The sequence below is a fragment of the Planococcus citri genome, chromosome 5, assembly GCF_950023065.1.
Source record: "Planococcus citri chromosome 5, ihPlaCitr1.1, whole genome shotgun sequence".
NCBI lineage: Eukaryota > Metazoa > Arthropoda > Insecta > Hemiptera > Pseudococcidae > Planococcus > Planococcus citri.
The window spans coordinates 61,465,251-61,483,338 of NC_088681.1; the positions used below are offsets into that span (position 1 = coordinate 61,465,251).

General features: G+C 31.5%; 1 protein-coding gene across 3 annotated transcripts in view; it reads right to left on the reverse strand.

Annotated features, from left to right (window-relative positions):
- Positions 1–2,644: 2,644 nt before the first annotated feature.
- Reph (Regulator of eph expression) overlaps positions 2,645–18,088 on the reverse strand; it is a 152,622-nt gene continuing 137,178 nt past the window's right edge. For 2 of the 3 annotated variants that reach the window (XM_065367792.1, XM_065367797.1), the window contains one exon: positions 2,645–3,181. In XM_065367792.1, coding sequence (XP_065223864.1) covers positions 3,068–3,181 — 114 coding nt within the window. In that variant the 3' untranslated portion in view covers positions 2,645–3,067. Of the gene's footprint in view, positions 3,182–12,899; positions 12,954–18,088 lie in introns of those variants that run through there. The other variant, XM_065367795.1, reaches the window with a different exon arrangement.

Below are 18,088 nucleotides of genomic sequence, written 5' to 3' on the forward strand. Positions count from 1 at the left end.
CGATTTTTGGTGAATTTTTGAAAATCGAATTAGGCCAAAAATGAGGGTAAAAAAATCAAAATTTTAGCGAATTGACCGAGAAAGCTGAAATTTGGGATATACCCTATTTTCAACATGCCTAATCGATTGGAAACGGTTTCAACCCGTTTTGAGCAGATCTGGAGCCTCCAGCAGATTTTTGAAACTCGAAATTCCCACAAAATTCCATCAAATTGGAGTTGTAAAGCTAAAATTTATTCTAAAAACTAATTTCAATACGCTACGAAGTACTGCAGGTAAATTTCAAGTCGTTTTGGAGCCTCCAGCGACTTTTTGAAAATTAATGAAACCTCCAGCAGATTTTTGAAACTTTAAATTTTCACAAAATTTCATCAAATGGAGATGGAAAGCTGAAATTTACTCTACACTACAATTTTAACACCCTTTGAAGACGACTTCAGGTGGGTTCAAGTCATTTTAGGGCCTCCAGCGACCTTTTTTGAAAATTACTGGAGCCTCCAGTAGATTTTTGAAACTTGAAATTTCATCAAACTGAGATGGAGAGTCGAAATTCATTCTACAAACTAATTTCAATATGCTACGAAGTTGACTGTTGGTGAATTTCAAGTCGTTTTGGCGCCTCTAGCAACTTTTTGAAAGGTTGTATGATGTTTTTTTGGAAAATTGAAATTTCCTAAAAGTAGCTGGAAGCTTCAAAACCATTTGAAACCACCATGTAGTCTGCGAAGTAAATTTCAGCTTGCCAACTCCATTTGATAAATTAATGTTGAGGAAATTTCAAGTTTCAAAAATCTACTGGAGGCTCCAGTAATTTTCAAAAAAGTCGCTGGAAGCCCTAAAATGACTTGAAACCACCTGAAGTCGTCTTCAGAGGGTGTTAAAATTGGAGTGTAGAGTAAATTTCAGCTTTACATCTCCATTTGATGAAATTTTGTGAAAATTTAGAGTTACAAAAATCTGCTGGAAGCTCCAAAACGACTTGAAATTCACCTGCAGTACTCGTAGCGTATTGAAATTAGTTTTTAGAATAAATTTTAGCTTTACAACTCCAATTTGATGGAATTTTGTGGGAATTTCGAGTTTCAAAAATCTGCTGGAGGCTCCAGATCTGCTCAAAACGGGTTGAAACCGTTTCGAATCGATTTGGCATGTTGAAAATAGGGTATATCCCAAATTTTAGCTTTCTCGGTCAATTCGCTAAAATTTTGATTTTTTCCCCTCATTTTTGGCCTAATTCGATTTTCAAAAATTCACCAAAAATCGAAAAACGCACTTTAGCACTTGAAATTTTGACAGGTGATAAATTTTTGCATGATCTTTCGATCTACTTTTGTAAAGTTTGAAAAAGTTCGTGCAAGTCCTATGTTAAAACTCAAAATCTGCGATTTCGGCTGACCTGTCAATTAAAATGGCCGCCATTTTGTAAGTAAGGCCAACTTTTTTTTCTGGCAAGTTTGCTTTAAAATGTTCTTTAGGATGTTCCTTTTAAGAAAAAAGTTGTCCCTGAGGATCGGTGGGGGGGGGGGGGTGCAATTACTTCTATTGTCATATGCCGGACTAAGTATGATTTACAGGGTGTCCACAAGCCTGGAAAAATCAGGGTATTCCGTAATTTTCATGCAAAATCCCTGGAATTTTGAAGAAACGATCAATTGCAAATTTCGGATAAGGACCTGTTATGAAAGAAAAACATTATTTTTTACTTCTCGAAAAACAAATTTTCAAAAGCTTTTGTCCTCGCTTCCCTCGGGCTTGTTTTCTTTTCTTTTTCGCGGCAAGATGAACATTTCTAGATAATAAAAATCAAGTATTAAAACCAAAAAATGAACTCACAAAAAACGTTGTTTTTATGCATCTCGAAGTACAAATTTACAAGAGCTTTCATCCTCGCTTGGGCCTGTTCTTACTTGTCCTCACATGAAAAAACCTCGTTTTTATGCCTCTCGAAATGCAAATTTTCAGAAGCTTTTGCTCGAGCCTGTTCTCTTTTCTTTTTCAAAAGTAACTTCTTTCAAAAAAAAAAAAACATCATTCCTGAAAAAAAGAAGCTTTTGGCTTTAGCTTCTAGCTTTCAAAAATCCCAAACTTCCTTCGGCTTTCAGCTTTTAGCTTTTAGCTTTCGGCTAGCTTTCCATCCCTGGGCCCTGGCCGATGCCCGAAAAAAATAAGTAAGGTAGGTAAAATGGTAATTTACCAGTAATTACGAAATTAGGAAAAACACGTTTTGAACGCTTTTCTTTAGCTTTTCTGTTGCTTTTTTCGACGAAGCTTCGTGAATATTCTGATAGATAGCACCACGCGCATATCTAGCACTTAAATTTACGATTTTATTTTCAAATTTTTTTACAATTTTTCAAGGCGAAATTTGTCGAACGAAATGTTGAAATATATCGATGCGATAAATCCCATGAAGCAGTTATTTTTGCAGTTTACGCAATATTTATATGTGAAATTGTCATTTTGAAGTTGTAATTGATGTTTTTCGAGAAAATTTTCTACTCGAAATGCGTTTAATGCTGGAAATAAACACCTAATGAGTAATTTATCAGTCGTAGACATATTCTTCATGTATTTTCCAAGGTTTTAATTAAAAACTTCAAGTTTATTAACGTGAAAATGTGCATATTTTAGACAATAACACATCGACGAATTATAAAAATGTATCTTGCATAGGAAAATAAACGAATAAAAAGGAATATAAAAAATCTACAGAGAATACAAAAGAAAATAACAACATCGAAAATGAAAATGAAAAAAAATCAACAAGTACAGAATAATAACAAAAGATGCAAGAAAATAACACCGTTGCAAATATCCTCATAATGAATACTGCATCTTTGGATGTTCCATATTAACTTAGGCTAAAAAGAGTACAACATACAAAATAAGAACATTAATTTTATCATCGATTTTGAACAACAAAAGGTCATAAATTTGGATAGGGTATTAAAAGCACAAATATCAATTAATAATAAAAATTAGAAACTAAAGCGAACAAGTATTAGCTTTTGTTAAAGTATTCTTCTGGAGGTTCTCGTACTTAATTGGTGAAATGGTGATCAACTCTTTAGTCAGCATTTAGGCAACAGGCTTTGATACGGAGGCCTTCGATGATCAGTTTCTTCGATGCGAGGTTTGGATCAACTGATTTATCGGCGAGAACTTTGCTGCTTTGCAAACCCTGGACAAATAAAAAATAAATCATTATTTTACACGAATTTTACAAAATATTGTTTAAAAATTAATTTTAAGCGTTTATAAAATTTTTTTTCAGAACTTTTGATTCAAAAATACCCTAAAAAAATATCCAGTTTACCTCAATGAAGAATGAGAGGGTGTAGGAGGGAATATTTATCGTTATTTCTCATTACTCTAGTTACAAATAAAATTTCATCTTCTATTTTACTATGTATCTCAAATTATTCCATGTGTTCACGAATTGTTCAAATATTTACCTATTTATTAAACTTATCAAACGCACTTGGTTTCGAAGATCGTTTATTTGTATCAACTCTGTATTGGTATTAAAGCAGATATTTTCTATTATTTCATGATTCTCTATTTACGATGATTTGCAGTCTCGCATTCTTATTAAAAGTGCATTGTTTCATTGTTTTTTTTTTAAAAAATAGGTACCAATTATTTTATTTTAGAGGAACGAGAAGACTGTCTGGAAAATTGCTAATGGTCGTTTATTTAAACTGACATTGATATTATCATTATAATTATTACATATTATTATTTTACAAAATGAAAATATTAGAGATTAGAGACTCTATGAATTAATTTTCTGATTTATCCTTTCATGTTCTGGTTCATCTCATCCTTGATTTTTTGCTTCAATTCGTACATTCCCTTCATCAGAAAAAAAAAACATCAACCAAATCAATACCTACCTAATTATTCTATTTTTAAAAAAATCTCAAAAAACGATCTCAAGCTTTTACTTTAATATCCAGAACTTCGTCCAAAGGAGGCAATTTTGGAACTGGAACGTTAATACCAGCTGCTCGATCTTCCTCGTTACTCGACTCTTTTCTATTCCATTCCTCTTCGTAAGACGGTTGCAAACTCCTGTTCATTATTTCTTGATAATAAGCAATGCGTTCTTGCGGATCGAAAGTAGACACAACCACGATTGGCTTCTCGTAACCGACAAAATCCTTGTAGTTTTCTAATTGGTTCAAAGTTGGTCGCCAAACATATTGTTGAGCTGCTGACAGGACCTGTAGATGAAATGAATGAATTACTGACAAGTTATTATTGCAAGAAAGAAGCAGGAGGAGGGAATTATGGAGAATAAAAAAATATTTTTTTTTACAAAAAGGTTTACTTTACTTTATCGTGAGATCGAAGAATTGATACAGATTCGTCGTGTTGCATTTTATGCCGGCGAGGTATTTCCGTATGAGTGAAGAAGTAGTGGTTTTCACGATCTGAGGCCTGTTGGATAATATTGTATGTAGTACAAGTAATGTTCATTATTAAGTACATATGATGTTTTTTATTTATTTTTTTCACAGGGTAAGGGAGGGATCAGAGAGGTGATGAGAAGATGTAGTCATTAAATGTGGTTTAAGATGGTAGCCTACGAATTGGCTTAGGGGGGCGGAGGGGGGACTAATTTTCTAATCGTCTATTCACCTTCGGTGCAAAAACAAAAACAAAAATAAAATACAAAAGAAGGAAAATTTTCAGAGACTTGAAGGGGAAAAACCGACAAAAGTTGTAGGTATGTATTTTTCACGACTCCACTCTCTTCTATGAAAAAATAAAATTGAAAACAAATATTGAGATAGGATATCCGAATAAAAAGTTTTTTTTTTCAGTTATTTTTCAAAGTTTTAAAAACATTCAAAAAATTTCAACACCTAAAAAAACTTAATACACAAAAATAAAACTCGAAAATTCCAAAAAATTGAGGATTGAAAAAATTTATAAAGTAAAGTACGTACTATTATTCTATGGGCGCCTTTTTAGGAACTAACATTTTAGGATCATGTGGTTGGTGTACGGGTCGGGGGAATGAGCATGGAAATGCAATTGAGTTGAAGAGTGAATAAAATTGGGAAGAATTTTCAAAAAATTTCAAAACTGCGGTATTTTAGGAGATGAGTTAGAGAGAGGTGAGGGGAGGAGTTTACAAGATATTTTATTGGCAGTTCTTGAATATGTACTTATTTTTGAGATCACTTTCCAACAATTTTATGATTTTTTGGGGGAGAGGGAGACGAGAGTGATTCATTTTATATGAAAAGTTTGAAATTTTTGACTCGAGTATTTTTTGTTTTTGTTTAGCAGGTGGGTGGAGAGGGGGGGGGGGTGATAATATTCTGTTCCAAGATCTTGAATGCGTATTTTAGACAAGAATTTTTCTGAAATTTTGAAAAAGTGAATGCAATTTATTCAAAAATTTATCCACAGAGCTCGAATTTTTAATTACATAGATCTGTTATCTTAGTTATCTATACATTAAAAAAAAAAGGACAAGAACATTCAGCTAAAATAAAAATTTCTGAAATTTCGAAAAAATGAAGTTCAATTTTTAGATGGAAGGTATCCCTCCCCTCACACAGGGCAGTCAAGAGGCAATGCGGACCCAGGGAATATATAATTTGGCCCCATTTCTGGGGACGAAACTATATATACTTAGAATTTTTGAGAAGGAGGGGGAGGAGGAGGGGGTTTGACTAAAAATTTGCCGACTAATGCAGGGAAAAAATACTACTTTTTCCAATTGATATCATTATTCATACGATTCATAAACATTTTTATTTTCTGTTTTGGATTTTTGGAGGCACAAGAAAGAAATTGGAACGAAAACAAGGGCGAAAATTTTTGAAACTTTGATTTCGAGAGGCCAAAAAATATATATTTTTTCAAGGAAATTGATTTTGAAAGACAAGAGGACAAGCCAGAGCAAAGCTAGGGCGAAAACTTTTGAAAATTTTGCACGAAATACAGATTTTGATTTCAATTTCAATTTTCAACAAAATCTTTTTCAAATCCAAAAAGTACCTACCATACACATGTGTTCAACAAATCTTACCAATATTCAAAAACTTTGAAAAAAATCTCAAAATTGTACTAAAAAGTCATCTTAGATCATGGATTGGTTGAAAATCAGATTATTGTCCCAAAATCAAGAGGTAATAATATGTGATTATAGAAAAATCGGGCTAACTGAATAAAAACAACTGATTCCAAAAATAGCCGAATGATAAATTATACAATTTATACAATTTATATTTATCAATTGAAATTACAAGTCATAAAAAAATTGACTAACTTAATCCAAATTTGGCTGGATATCGTGAAGATAAAATTTTTCGACCAAAACTGACCCATCAAGAGAGACAAATTGATTGAAAAATCAATTTTTAGCATTTTTAAAGTTTCTTTAACATTTCTGACAATTTTGACAAAAAACAGGACAAGAGTTTTGAAAATTTTGGCTAAAAGCAGAAGTTTTTTTAAAATAATTTATTTATTTTGGCAAAAAACAGTTATTTTTTTTGTTAACTACGAAAAAAATCAATTTTGACAATGATTTGGCAAAAAACAGAACTTTTTAGAATAATTTTGGCAAAACCAAGAATTTTTGCCAATTTTGGCAACAGGATTTTTTGAACATTTTGGCCAAAAAAAATAGGAGTTTTTATTTTGGCAATTTTTACAAACGTTAGGAGTTTTTTTTTTTTATAACTAATTTAGACAAAAAAGAAACTTCTTTGCAATTTTGACATAAATGAGATTTTTTTTGACAATTTAGGCAAAAACAGAACTTTGCAGAGGTTCTGGCAAGAAACCTTAGTAACAAGGACTTCTTAGGATAATTCTGGCAGAAGCAGGAATTTTTGAAATTTTCGAAATTTTGGCTACTAACAAAGTGTATTAAATGCTAAGACTTTGTTGATAACGTCAAAAAAAAGTATTTTTCGACAATTTTGGCATAAAACAGGACTTTTTGTACAATTTTGACAAAAGTGAAACTTTTTTTGACAATTGTTCTGGCGATAAGATTTTTTGAACATTTTGGCAAAAAAAATGTGCTTTTTGGCAATTTTTAGAAAAAGTTAAGATTTTTTAATAATTTTGCCAAAAGCAGGAATTTTTAAAATTTTCAAAATTTTGGCTACTAACAAAGTGTATTGGCCATTTCTACAAAAAATACTAGGACTTTTATGATAACGTCAGAAAAATGTGTTTTTCGACAATTTTGGCAAAACCAGGATTATTTTGGCAATTTTGACAAAATTTGGGATTTTTTACAATTTTTTTAAAAAAAGAAACTTTTTGTACAATTTTGGCAAAAGTGAGACTTTTTCTGACAATTATTCTAGCGATAAGATTTTTTTAACATTTTGGCAAAAAAAATGTGATTTTTTGGCAATTTCTACAAAAATTGAAAATTTTTCGATAATTTTGGCAAAAGCAGGAATTTTTGAAATTTTGGCTACTAACAAAGTTTTTTGGTCATTTCTGCAAAAAATATTAAGACTTTTTTGATAGCGTCAAAAAAAAGGATTTTTCGTCAATTTTGGCAAAACCAGGACTATTTTGGCAATTTTGACAAAATTTGGGATTTTTTACAATTTTTTTAAAAAAAGAAACTTTTTGTACAATTTTGGCAAAAGTGAGACTTTTTTTGACAATTATTCTAGCGATAAGATTTTTTGAACACTTTGGCAAAAAAAATGTGATTTTTGGCAATTTCTACAAAAAGTGAAAATTTTTCGATAATTTTGGCAAAAGGAGGAATTTTTGAAATTTTGGCTACTAACAAAGTTTTTTGGTCATTTCTGCAAAAAATATTAGAACTTTTATGATAACGTCAGAAAAATGTGTTTTTCGACAATTTTGGCAAAACCAGGATTATTTTGGCAATTTTGACAAAATTTGGGATTTTTTACAATTTTTTTAAAAAAAGAAACTTTTTGTACAATTTTGGCAAAAGTGAGACTTTTTCTGACAATTATTCTAGCGATAAGATTTTTTTAACATTTTGGCAAAAAAAATGTGATTTTTTGGCAATTTCTACAAAAATTGAAAATTTTTCGATAATTTTGGCAAAAGCAGGAATTTTTGAAATTTTGGCTACTAACAAAGTTTTTTGGTCATTTCTGCAAAAAATATTAAGACTTTTTTGATAACGTCAAAAAAAAGGATTTTTCGTCAATTTTGGCAAAACCAGGACTATTTTGGCAATTTTGACAAAATTTGGGATTTTTTATAATTTTTTTAAAAAAGAAACTTTCTGTACAATTTTGGCAAAAGTGAGACTTTTTCCGACAATTATTCATGTGATAAGATTTTTTGACATTTTGGCAATTTTTAGAAAAAGTCAAGATTTTTTAATAATTTTGCCAAAAGCAGGAATTTTTGAAATTTTCAACATTTTGGCTACTAACAAAGTGTATTGGCCTTTTCTACAAAAAATACTAGGACTTTTTTGATAACGTCAAAAAAAAGTATTTTTTGACAATTTTGGCAAAAAACAGGATTTTTTTGGCAATTTTGACAAAATTTGTGATTTTTTATAATTCTTTTTAAAAAAGAAACTTTTTCTACAATTTTGGCAAAAGTGAGACTTTTTTTGACAATTGTTCTGGCGATAACATTTTTTGAACATTTTGGCAATTTTTAGAAAAAGTTAAGATTTTTTAATAATCTAATTTTGCCAAAAGCAGGAATTTTTGAAATTTTCAAAATTTTGGCTACTAACAAAGTGGATTGGCCATTTCTACAAAAATACTAGGACTTTTTTGATAACGTCAAAAAAAGTATTTTTCGACAATTTTGGCAAAAAAAAGGACTTTTTTTGGCAATTTTGACAAAATTTGGGATATTTTATAGTTCTATTTAAAAAAGAAACTTTTTGTACAATTTTGGCAAAAGTGAGACTTTTTTTGACAATTATTCTGGCGATAAGATTTTTTGAACACTTTGGCAAAAAAAATGTGATTTTTGGCAATTTCTACAAAAAGTGAAAATTTTTCGATAATTTTGGCAAAAGGAGGAATTTTTGAAATTTTGGCTACTAACAAAGTTTTTTGGTCATTTCTGCAAAAAATATTAGAACTTTTATGATAACGTCAGAAAAATGTGTTTTTCGACAATTTTGGCAAAACCAGGATTATTTTGGCAATTTTGACAAAATTTGGGATTTTTTACAATTTTTTTAAAAAAAGAAACTTTTTGTACAATTTTGGCAAAAGTGAGACTTTTTCTGACAATTATTCTAGCGATAAGATTTTTTTAACATTTTGGCAAAAAAAATGTGATTTTTTGGCAATTTCTACAAAAATTGAAAATTTTTCGATAATTTTGGCAAAAGCAGGAATTTTTGAAATTTTGGCTACTAACAAAGTTTTTTGGTCATTTCTGCAAAAAATATTAAGACTTTTTTGATAACGTCAAAAAAAAGGATTTTTCGTCAATTTTGGCAAAACCAGGACTATTTTGGCAATTTTGACAAAATTTGGGATTTTTTATAATTTTTTTAAAAAAGAAACTTTCTGTACAATTTTGGCAAAAGTGAGACTTTTTCCGACAATTATTCATGTGATAAGATTTTTTGACATTTTGGCAATTTTTAGAAAAAGTCAAGATTTTTTAATAATTTTGCCAAAAGCAGGAATTTTTGAAATTTTCAACATTTTGGCTACTAACAAAGTGTATTGGCCTTTTCTACAAAAAATACTAGGACTTTTTTGATAACGTCAAAAAAAAGTATTTTTTGACAATTTTGGCAAAAAACAGGATTTTTTTGGCAATTTTGACAAAATTTGTGATTTTTTATAATTCTTTTTAAAAAAGAAACTTTTTCTACAATTTTGGCAAAAGTGAGACTTTTTTTGACAATTGTTCTGGCGATAACATTTTTTGAACATTTTGGCAATTTTTAGAAAAAGTTAAGATTTTTTAATAATCTAATTTTGCCAAAAGCAGGAATTTTTGAAATTTTCAAAATTTTGGCTACTAACAAAGTGGATTGGCCATTTCTACAAAAATACTAGGACTTTTTTGATAACGTCAAAAAAAGTATTTTTCGACAATTTTGGCAAAAAAAAGGACTTTTTTTGGCAATTTTGACAAAATTTGGGATATTTTATAGTTCTATTTAAAAAAGAAACTTTTTGTACAATTTTGGCAAAAGTGAGACTTTTTTTGACAATTATTCTGGCGATAAGATTTTTTGAACACTTTGGCAAAAAAAATGTGATTTTTGGCAATTTCTACAAAAAGTGAAAATTTTTCGATAATTTTGGCAAAAGGAGGAATTTTTGAAATTTTGGCTACTAACAAAGTTTTTTGGTCATTTCTGCAAAAAATATTAGAACTTTTATGATAACGTCAGAAAAATGTGTTTTTCGACAATTTTGGCAAAACCAGGATTATTTTGGCAATTTTGACAAAATTTGGGATTTTTTACAATTTTTTTAAAAAAAGAAACTTTTTGTACAATTTTGGCAAAAGTGAGACTTTTTCTGACAATTATTCTAGCGATAAGATTTTTTTAACATTTTGGCAAAAAAAATGTGATTTTTTGGCAATTTCTACAAAAATTGAAAATTTTTCGATAATTTTGGCAAAAGCAGGAATTTTTGAAATTTTGGCTACTAACAAAGTTTTTTGGTCATTTCTGCAAAAAATATTAAGACTTTTTTGATAACGTCAAAAAAAAGGATTTTTCGTCAATTTTGGCAAAACCAGGACTATTTTGGCAATTTTGACAAAATTTGGGATTTTTTATAATTTTTTTAAAAAAGAAACTTTCTGTACAATTTTGGCAAAAGTGAGACTTTTTCCGACAATTATTCATGTGATAAGATTTTTTGACATTTTGGCAATTTTTAGAAAAAGTCAAGATTTTTTAATAATTTTGCCAAAAGCAGGAATTTTTGAAATTTTCAACATTTTGGCTACTAACAAAGTGTATTGGCCTTTTCTACAAAAAATACTAGGACTTTTTTGATAACGTCAAAAAAAAGTATTTTTTGACAATTTTGGCAAAAAACAGGATTTTTTTGGCAATTTTGACAAAATTTGTGATTTTTTATAATTCTTTTTAAAAAAGAAACTTTTTCTACAATTTTGGCAAAAGTGAGACTTTTTTTGACAATTGTTCTGGCGATAACATTTTTTGAACATTTTGGCAATTTTTAGAAAAAGTTAAGATTTTTTAATAATCTAATTTTGCCAAAAGCAGGAATTTTTGAAATTTTCAAAATTTTGGCTACTAACAAAGTGGATTGGCCATTTCTACAAAAATACTAGGACTTTTTTGATAACGTCAAAAAAAGTATTTTTCGACAATTTTGGCAAAAAAAAGGACTTTTTTTGGCAATTTTGACAAAATTTGGGATATTTTATAGTTCTATTTAAAAAAGAAACTTTTTGTACAATTTTGGCAAAAGTGAGACTTTTTTTGACAATTATTCTGGCGATAAGATTTTTTGAACATTTTGGCAAAAAAATGTGCTTTTTTTGGCAATTTCTACAAAAAGTGAAAATTTTTCGATAATTTTGGCAAAAGGAGGAATTTTTGAAATTTTGGCTACTAACAAAGTTTTTTGGTCATTTCTGCAAAAAATATTAGAACTTTTATGATAACGTCAGAAAAATGTGTTTTTCGACAATTTTGGCAAAAAACAGGACTTTTTGGCAATTTTGACAGAAGTTGGGGGAATTTTTATAATTTTTTTAAAAAAGAAACTTTTTGTACAATTTTTGCAAAAATGAGACTTTTTTGACGATTATTCCGATGACAAGATTTTCAGAACATTTTGGCAAAAAAAATGTGTTTTTTTTGGCAATTTTTACGTCAAAAAGTTGAAATTTTTTGATAATTTTCACAAAGATGGGAATTTTTGAAATTTTGGCTAACAACAGGGGTTTTTGCTCAAAAAAACGCGAAAAACGCGTATTTTTCAGTTTTTTTTTTTAGTAAATATGAGTCTTTTGCAGACAAAATTTTAATTTTATGGATTGGTAGGAAGAAGGTACTTGTAAAAAGACACATTTTTTCGAAAACAGTTTTTGTGCCCAATCCTTCACTCCGGAGCTGTGGCTGTGGCAGTTCAAAGTTTTCTTTTGGCAATTTTACCCCCACGATTGTGATATAAAATTATGTTGGAAGGCCCGAGCTTCCCCCACACATTCCGCGTGGTATCAGAATTTTCACTCCACTACTCACGGATATCGATTTTTCCCTCAAAAAACACGTCTTTTGGGCTACACTGTCCAAAGGATGAGGGGAGGAGGGGTTAAGGGGCGGAAATTTTGCTCGAAAATTTTTTTTGGAGGTACCCAGCAATAATTCATCATAATTTTCCAAATCTGGGAACAGACCCAATTCGCCTATCTTACCTGGGAATACCCTTTCATTTTCGCCCCATTTACAGGGTTCTTTCGAAACCTAAAGAATCCAAAACCGCGCTGGAGGCTCCAGAACGGTTTGAAACCATCACCAATCGACTCAGGAGATCAAAAATGGGGTATAAATTAAATTTCAGCCAATTTTGATTCACTTTTACAGAAAATGGACCCAGCTTGAATTTTCAAAAATTGGTCAAATATCAGAAAATTAATCTAATCTGAAATTTTTGCTGGCGATGCATTTCGATATCTTCTTTCGACTGCCCTACATCCAGTTCAAAATTTGTTGAGCTGGTTGGAATACTCCCCCTTTGTAAGTAAGCTAAACGAATCAAACAAATTATCGATAAAAAATACCGGTTCCATGAACTCGAATCCAGTCTCCCTGGCGACCATTCTGGCAGCATCTTCACCTCCGTGGATTTCAACGATGAATTGATTGATGAAGTGTCGCCCTTCGATAGGTTTTATCTCGAGACATAGTTCATCACCGTAATGTTCACATCCCTCAATTTGAGTCCAGCTAAAGGCAGCCATCGAAAGAAACAGGTAGAAATTCATCTCGAATTTTTCTTGAATCAAAAAAAAATATGAATAAAGTTATTTTTGGAAGGGTATCTTAGTAGCTCACTCTTTTAGTTTCGTTACAGCAATTACTAAAATTAGGTATTTTTCTTACACAGAAATACTTAAACCCATCGTCGTCGTAGTATAAAAATCTCTCGCAAAGGTACACCTTTTAAAAGAGGAAATTTTTTTAATTACGACGTTTAATTAATTAAACGAAAAGATAAATAGGAAACATTGGAAAATTAAATTTACGCGAAATTGCCACGCTGCTACGCTATTCGAATATATCTACGACAACGACAACGACAACGATGGGTAGGTAGGTACACTTATTTCGTGCTCGTGAATTCGAAACCATTTGCAAACGTTATAAAACGTAAAACATGCGAAAATATTTCTCGGTTAAACGATACGCTTTATTGTAAGTTAATCCTTCTTGAGTTACAGCTCAATTTGCAAAGTTTGAATTTCGCCCACCAGCACTTTTGTACTTAAAAAGGGGAATTTAATTTAAAACGACACACACCAGCATCCAAGATCCGACGTCAAACAGCTCGTTTAATATGAAAATCTTCGCGACTGCTTAAAATCATATTTTTTATGTGGCGAATTTAGAGCTTTCCTCTCGCCCGTGCAAGTTTGCCATTTTATATACGTACGTATCGTATAGACGCGACTTTAATCTAATAAGTATCATTTTAAACTACTCGCTTTTGATAAGTTCTAACCGAGCAACTCTCATCGTATTCGGAGCCAGAAGTTGGAATTTCTTCTCACATATACACAGTCGAGTTGAACTGTATCTACCTACAAATCAGCCTATGCTTTCTCCATCGTGCTTGGCATATTTCTACGTAGGTATATCTTGAAAAGCTCTCATCTTGTACGAGTCTATACACGGTATCAGTATGCCTATAATGTATATCGGAGACGAAGACGAGATCTCGTATCGTGTTCTTATATATGTATCCTTGCAACATCGTCAACCAACTACCTACGTAGTACCTACCTTATTGTGGAAAAGGAATTTCCATTAGGGTAGAAATAACCGTACTCGTAGATGCCTTTCTAAACTATTTCATATAATAAGTAGCTCTTTCTCGAAGAAAAATTCCATCGAAGGAAAAGTCGCTCGTCGTTGTCCTCCGACCTCGAGCACGGCTCATCGAATGAGCCATTTACAAAGCCAACTCGATTCTTAACTAAATATACAAGGTCAAGGTGATATTCGTCGTCGTGCGAAATATTCGTCATTATTTTCACCATAGGTATGCTTTTTTCATTTTGTAATAAGACTTTATTGAAAATATTTTCGCATTGTTCCTTATTATTAGGTATTATTTATTGGAAATAATTCATCTCGTCGAGAGAGCAAAGTATTGATTTTTGGCTCGTCGAAATGAAAGTATAATAATAGAGGGAAGAGACGAAAGAGGGGATAGGAATAGCCAAATGTTGAAAACTGACTTGAAATTTGAGCTCAGCGGTCTTCATAAATGTAAAAAAAATATGATATGTCACGATTTCTTTCATTTTTAAGGGATTTGGCACCTTTTGGAGGGGGTAAGAACGGATGAATCAAAAAACTGAGTTGATATTCTGATTCAGTGTTCAAAAAACATTGAAAACGATATGTCACATGCAAATGTTTACTCTATCGAATCTTGGTCAAAATTCGCGACTCGCAATATTTTGAAAAACGTGATGAGTGAGCGATATTGAGGGGCCAAATTAAAATAATAATATTAAGTTTCAAATTCAACGCCCTCGAATTAGAGGAAACAAGTTTAACTTGAGCTTATTTAATTTTAGAGACTGATTTTGAAGCCCCCATTCATTTTCTTAGAAACCCAGTTCAAATGGACTTGAGATTTGGGCCTTCAAAGCTTATATGTTGCAGGATTACGAGAGAATCCTCCACTCCTCCTTCAAGCCACAGGAGGGTTGAAATACTTGGAAAAAAATATAATTTTTGAAAATTGATTAATCTTGATGTTGGAAGTTTATTTGAAGTTTATACGTAATTACAATTAGGTAACTAAAAATGGTGTGTGGGAATGGGATTCTAAAATTTCATAAATTTATTTTCTGAAGCATATTTCGGCTCCTACAGACCCAAATCGGTTTAGATTTAGAGGCCAGAAAGAGGGACAGGCAAACTTGAAAAGCTGGAAAGACAAGTAAATGACCTTGAGATGCGAAACAGGAAGAAAGATAAGCTAGACAAACAGGCCAATGACCTTTAAGAGGTCAGACAGGAAATAAGACCACCTTGAGAAGCCAGACAGATGGATCAATGGTCTTGAAAGACACGACAGGAAGACAGACAACTTTGAGAACCCGGACAAACAGGTCGATGACCTTTGAGAGACCAGACAGGAAAATAGACGATTATGAGAAACTAAACAGGCAGGTTAGTGACCTCAAGAGACCAGACAGACGACCTTAGAAAGCTAGACAGGTAGTTCAGTGACCTTGAGAAGCCAGATATATGGGTCAATGACCTTATAAGGTCATGCAGGCAGATATACGACCTTAGATGACTAAACAGACAGGTTAATGACCTTGAGAAGTCAGATAGATGGATCAATGACCTTATAAGGTCATACAGGCAGACATACGACCTTAGATGACTAAATAGACAGGTCAGTGACCTTGAGGTGAGAAGCCAGTCATAAAGATGGGTTAATAACCTTATAAGGCAAGACAGGCAGACAAAACTGACCTTAGAAGGCTAGACAGGTAGATCAGGGACCTTGAGAGGCGGTCTTGAGAAGCCAGAAAGATGAGTCAATGACCTGATAAGGTCAGGCATGAAGACATGTGACCTCTTCCATTCTTCCATTCATCCATACTGAACCTGAACTGAACCTGAACTCACTCTTCCATTGTCCATTCATTCATTCATTCATTCTCTCTTTTTGTCTTTTCATCTTTTTGTATTTTTGCCTTTTTGTCTTTTCGTCTTTTCTTCGTTCTGTCGTTTTTTCGTTTCGTCTTTTGGTCTATTCGTCGTTTCGTATTTTTGTCCTTTCGTCCTTTTGTCTTTTCGTGCTTTTGTCTTTTTGTCCTGAGCTTCCTTTAAAAAAAAAAGCTTTCTAACTTTATCAGATGCCAAATTGAAATTGTCTGTCCTTTTTTGTCCTCTAATTTCAGCACCTTCCTCCCAATTGGAGGCAAAATGGTTCAAATTTTGAAATATGTTACAGTTGAATTTCACTTTTTCATATTTTTTTGAGAGGAGGTGACCAAAAATTCCAACATTTTTTGTAAACCGTAGGTATTTTTTTTCTAAATTGAATTTCTCTCAAACCTAAGATTTGAACTGTTTAAGACCCATAGGAGCCAAGATATTCCCCAAAAACTAAATCATTGAAATTTTTGGAGCCCCCTCCTCAAAGAAATTTGAAAAAGAGCCAATTTCAAGGGCCCCAAAATTGGATGGGAAGTCCCAAAATTAGCATGAAAATTTTCTGTAATTTTTTTGTTTTTTTTTTCTAAAATAGGATTTTAATTTCAATCCTAAAATTTGAACTGATTTAGACATAACTTTATAAGGACCAAAATATTCCCCAAAAACCTAATCATTGTAATTATTGGAGCCCTTTCATCAAAAAATTTGAAAAGGGCTAATTTCAATTTCAAGGGCCCCAAAATTAGGAGAATGTCTTGAAATTAAAATTTTTTTAAAAACAAAAACATAATCTAGCTACTTGAGTCATTTATTATTACTTGTTTTGAGAGAATGATTTTCAAAAGTATCATTACAGTTACAAACCCTGTATTTTTGTAAAATTGTCAAAGTCTCGTTTTTTCTGCCAAAAATAACGTGACAAATGAAAATTCCAGTTAAAATGTTTTTAGTCTAAAAATTATACCCAACAGTTTCATTAAAAGTCTCGCTTTTCAACCAAAAAATTGATTGATTTTTTGGAAAATTTTCACAAAAATGTATCGAGTTTTTCTTTTGCTAAAATTGTAAGTCTTGCACCTCGTGCTTTTTGCTAAACTTTGTCAAAAATTTCAACTTCTTTAAAAACTCACAAAAATGTGCAATTTTTTAAGAAAAATTTCCAACACTTTTCCTTTTTTTGCCAACGATTCCGAAAAATCTTATTAAGGTAAAGTGGGGTAATTCCGATATGGGGTAATTCCGATAGCAAGCCCTAGCTTTGTTGCAAAACACATTTTGGCACAAATGATGAAGAAAGTAGGTAGTTTTAGTGCTAACCTACACCCATTAATGATCAGATGGTTCATCTGCTCTGTTTTGTCAAGTCTGTGCAGTGTTCAAAATTTGAATGCCCAAATCCTTTGCCGCAAAAAACAGGGCACTTTTGAAACTCGTGTTTATCGTTCAAAACTTGTTGAAAAATTCTGTTTAGAAGCTGATATTTGATGAATACGTGTTAAAGTGTCAGTACCTCTTTTGATTTTGCATTTTGCTTTTATAATTATTTGTTTGGTGGCATTGAATTATTAAACATGTTGATCATTTTTCATGCTGCGGGGTAATTCCGATAGCCCCAGCAAAATTGTAATGCAATGTTTTTTTCGCTGTTTTGATGTATTATAGTTTTAGAGGATCGAAATTATCAAAGAAAATCCTCAAAACGGGGCATTTTTCTCTAGTTGGTCTAGTTTTCAAAAATTATGCCTCAAAAATGCATACCTATTTGTAAAAAAAATTTAATTTTTGTTCTAATGATTCAATTTACATGAAATAAAAACCTAAATATGCAATAAATGGTATATTTCAACATTACTGGCTCGGAATTACCCTGAGAGAATTCCTTTCCTTATAAAACTCATTATCGGAATTACCCCATTTTTAGGGTAATTCTGATAACTCAACCTTCCAAAATGTTTTTTCAATTATATGTATGAAGCCTTCACACAAATCTGAAATCACTCTTCAATATAGTCAATGTGTAGCTGAAGGATGCAGGAATAAAGTTGTTACATCATTTTTGCCCCAAAATGTACAGGAAATCCAAAAAATGAGAAATTGCTAAAATTTTGAATTTTGCCATCGGAATTACCCCACTTTACCTTACTATATACACAACATATTTCTTTTTTCTGAAGATTGTCCTCAAGTATTACTTTTTGCCACCAGAAAGCGTGGGTATGGGGC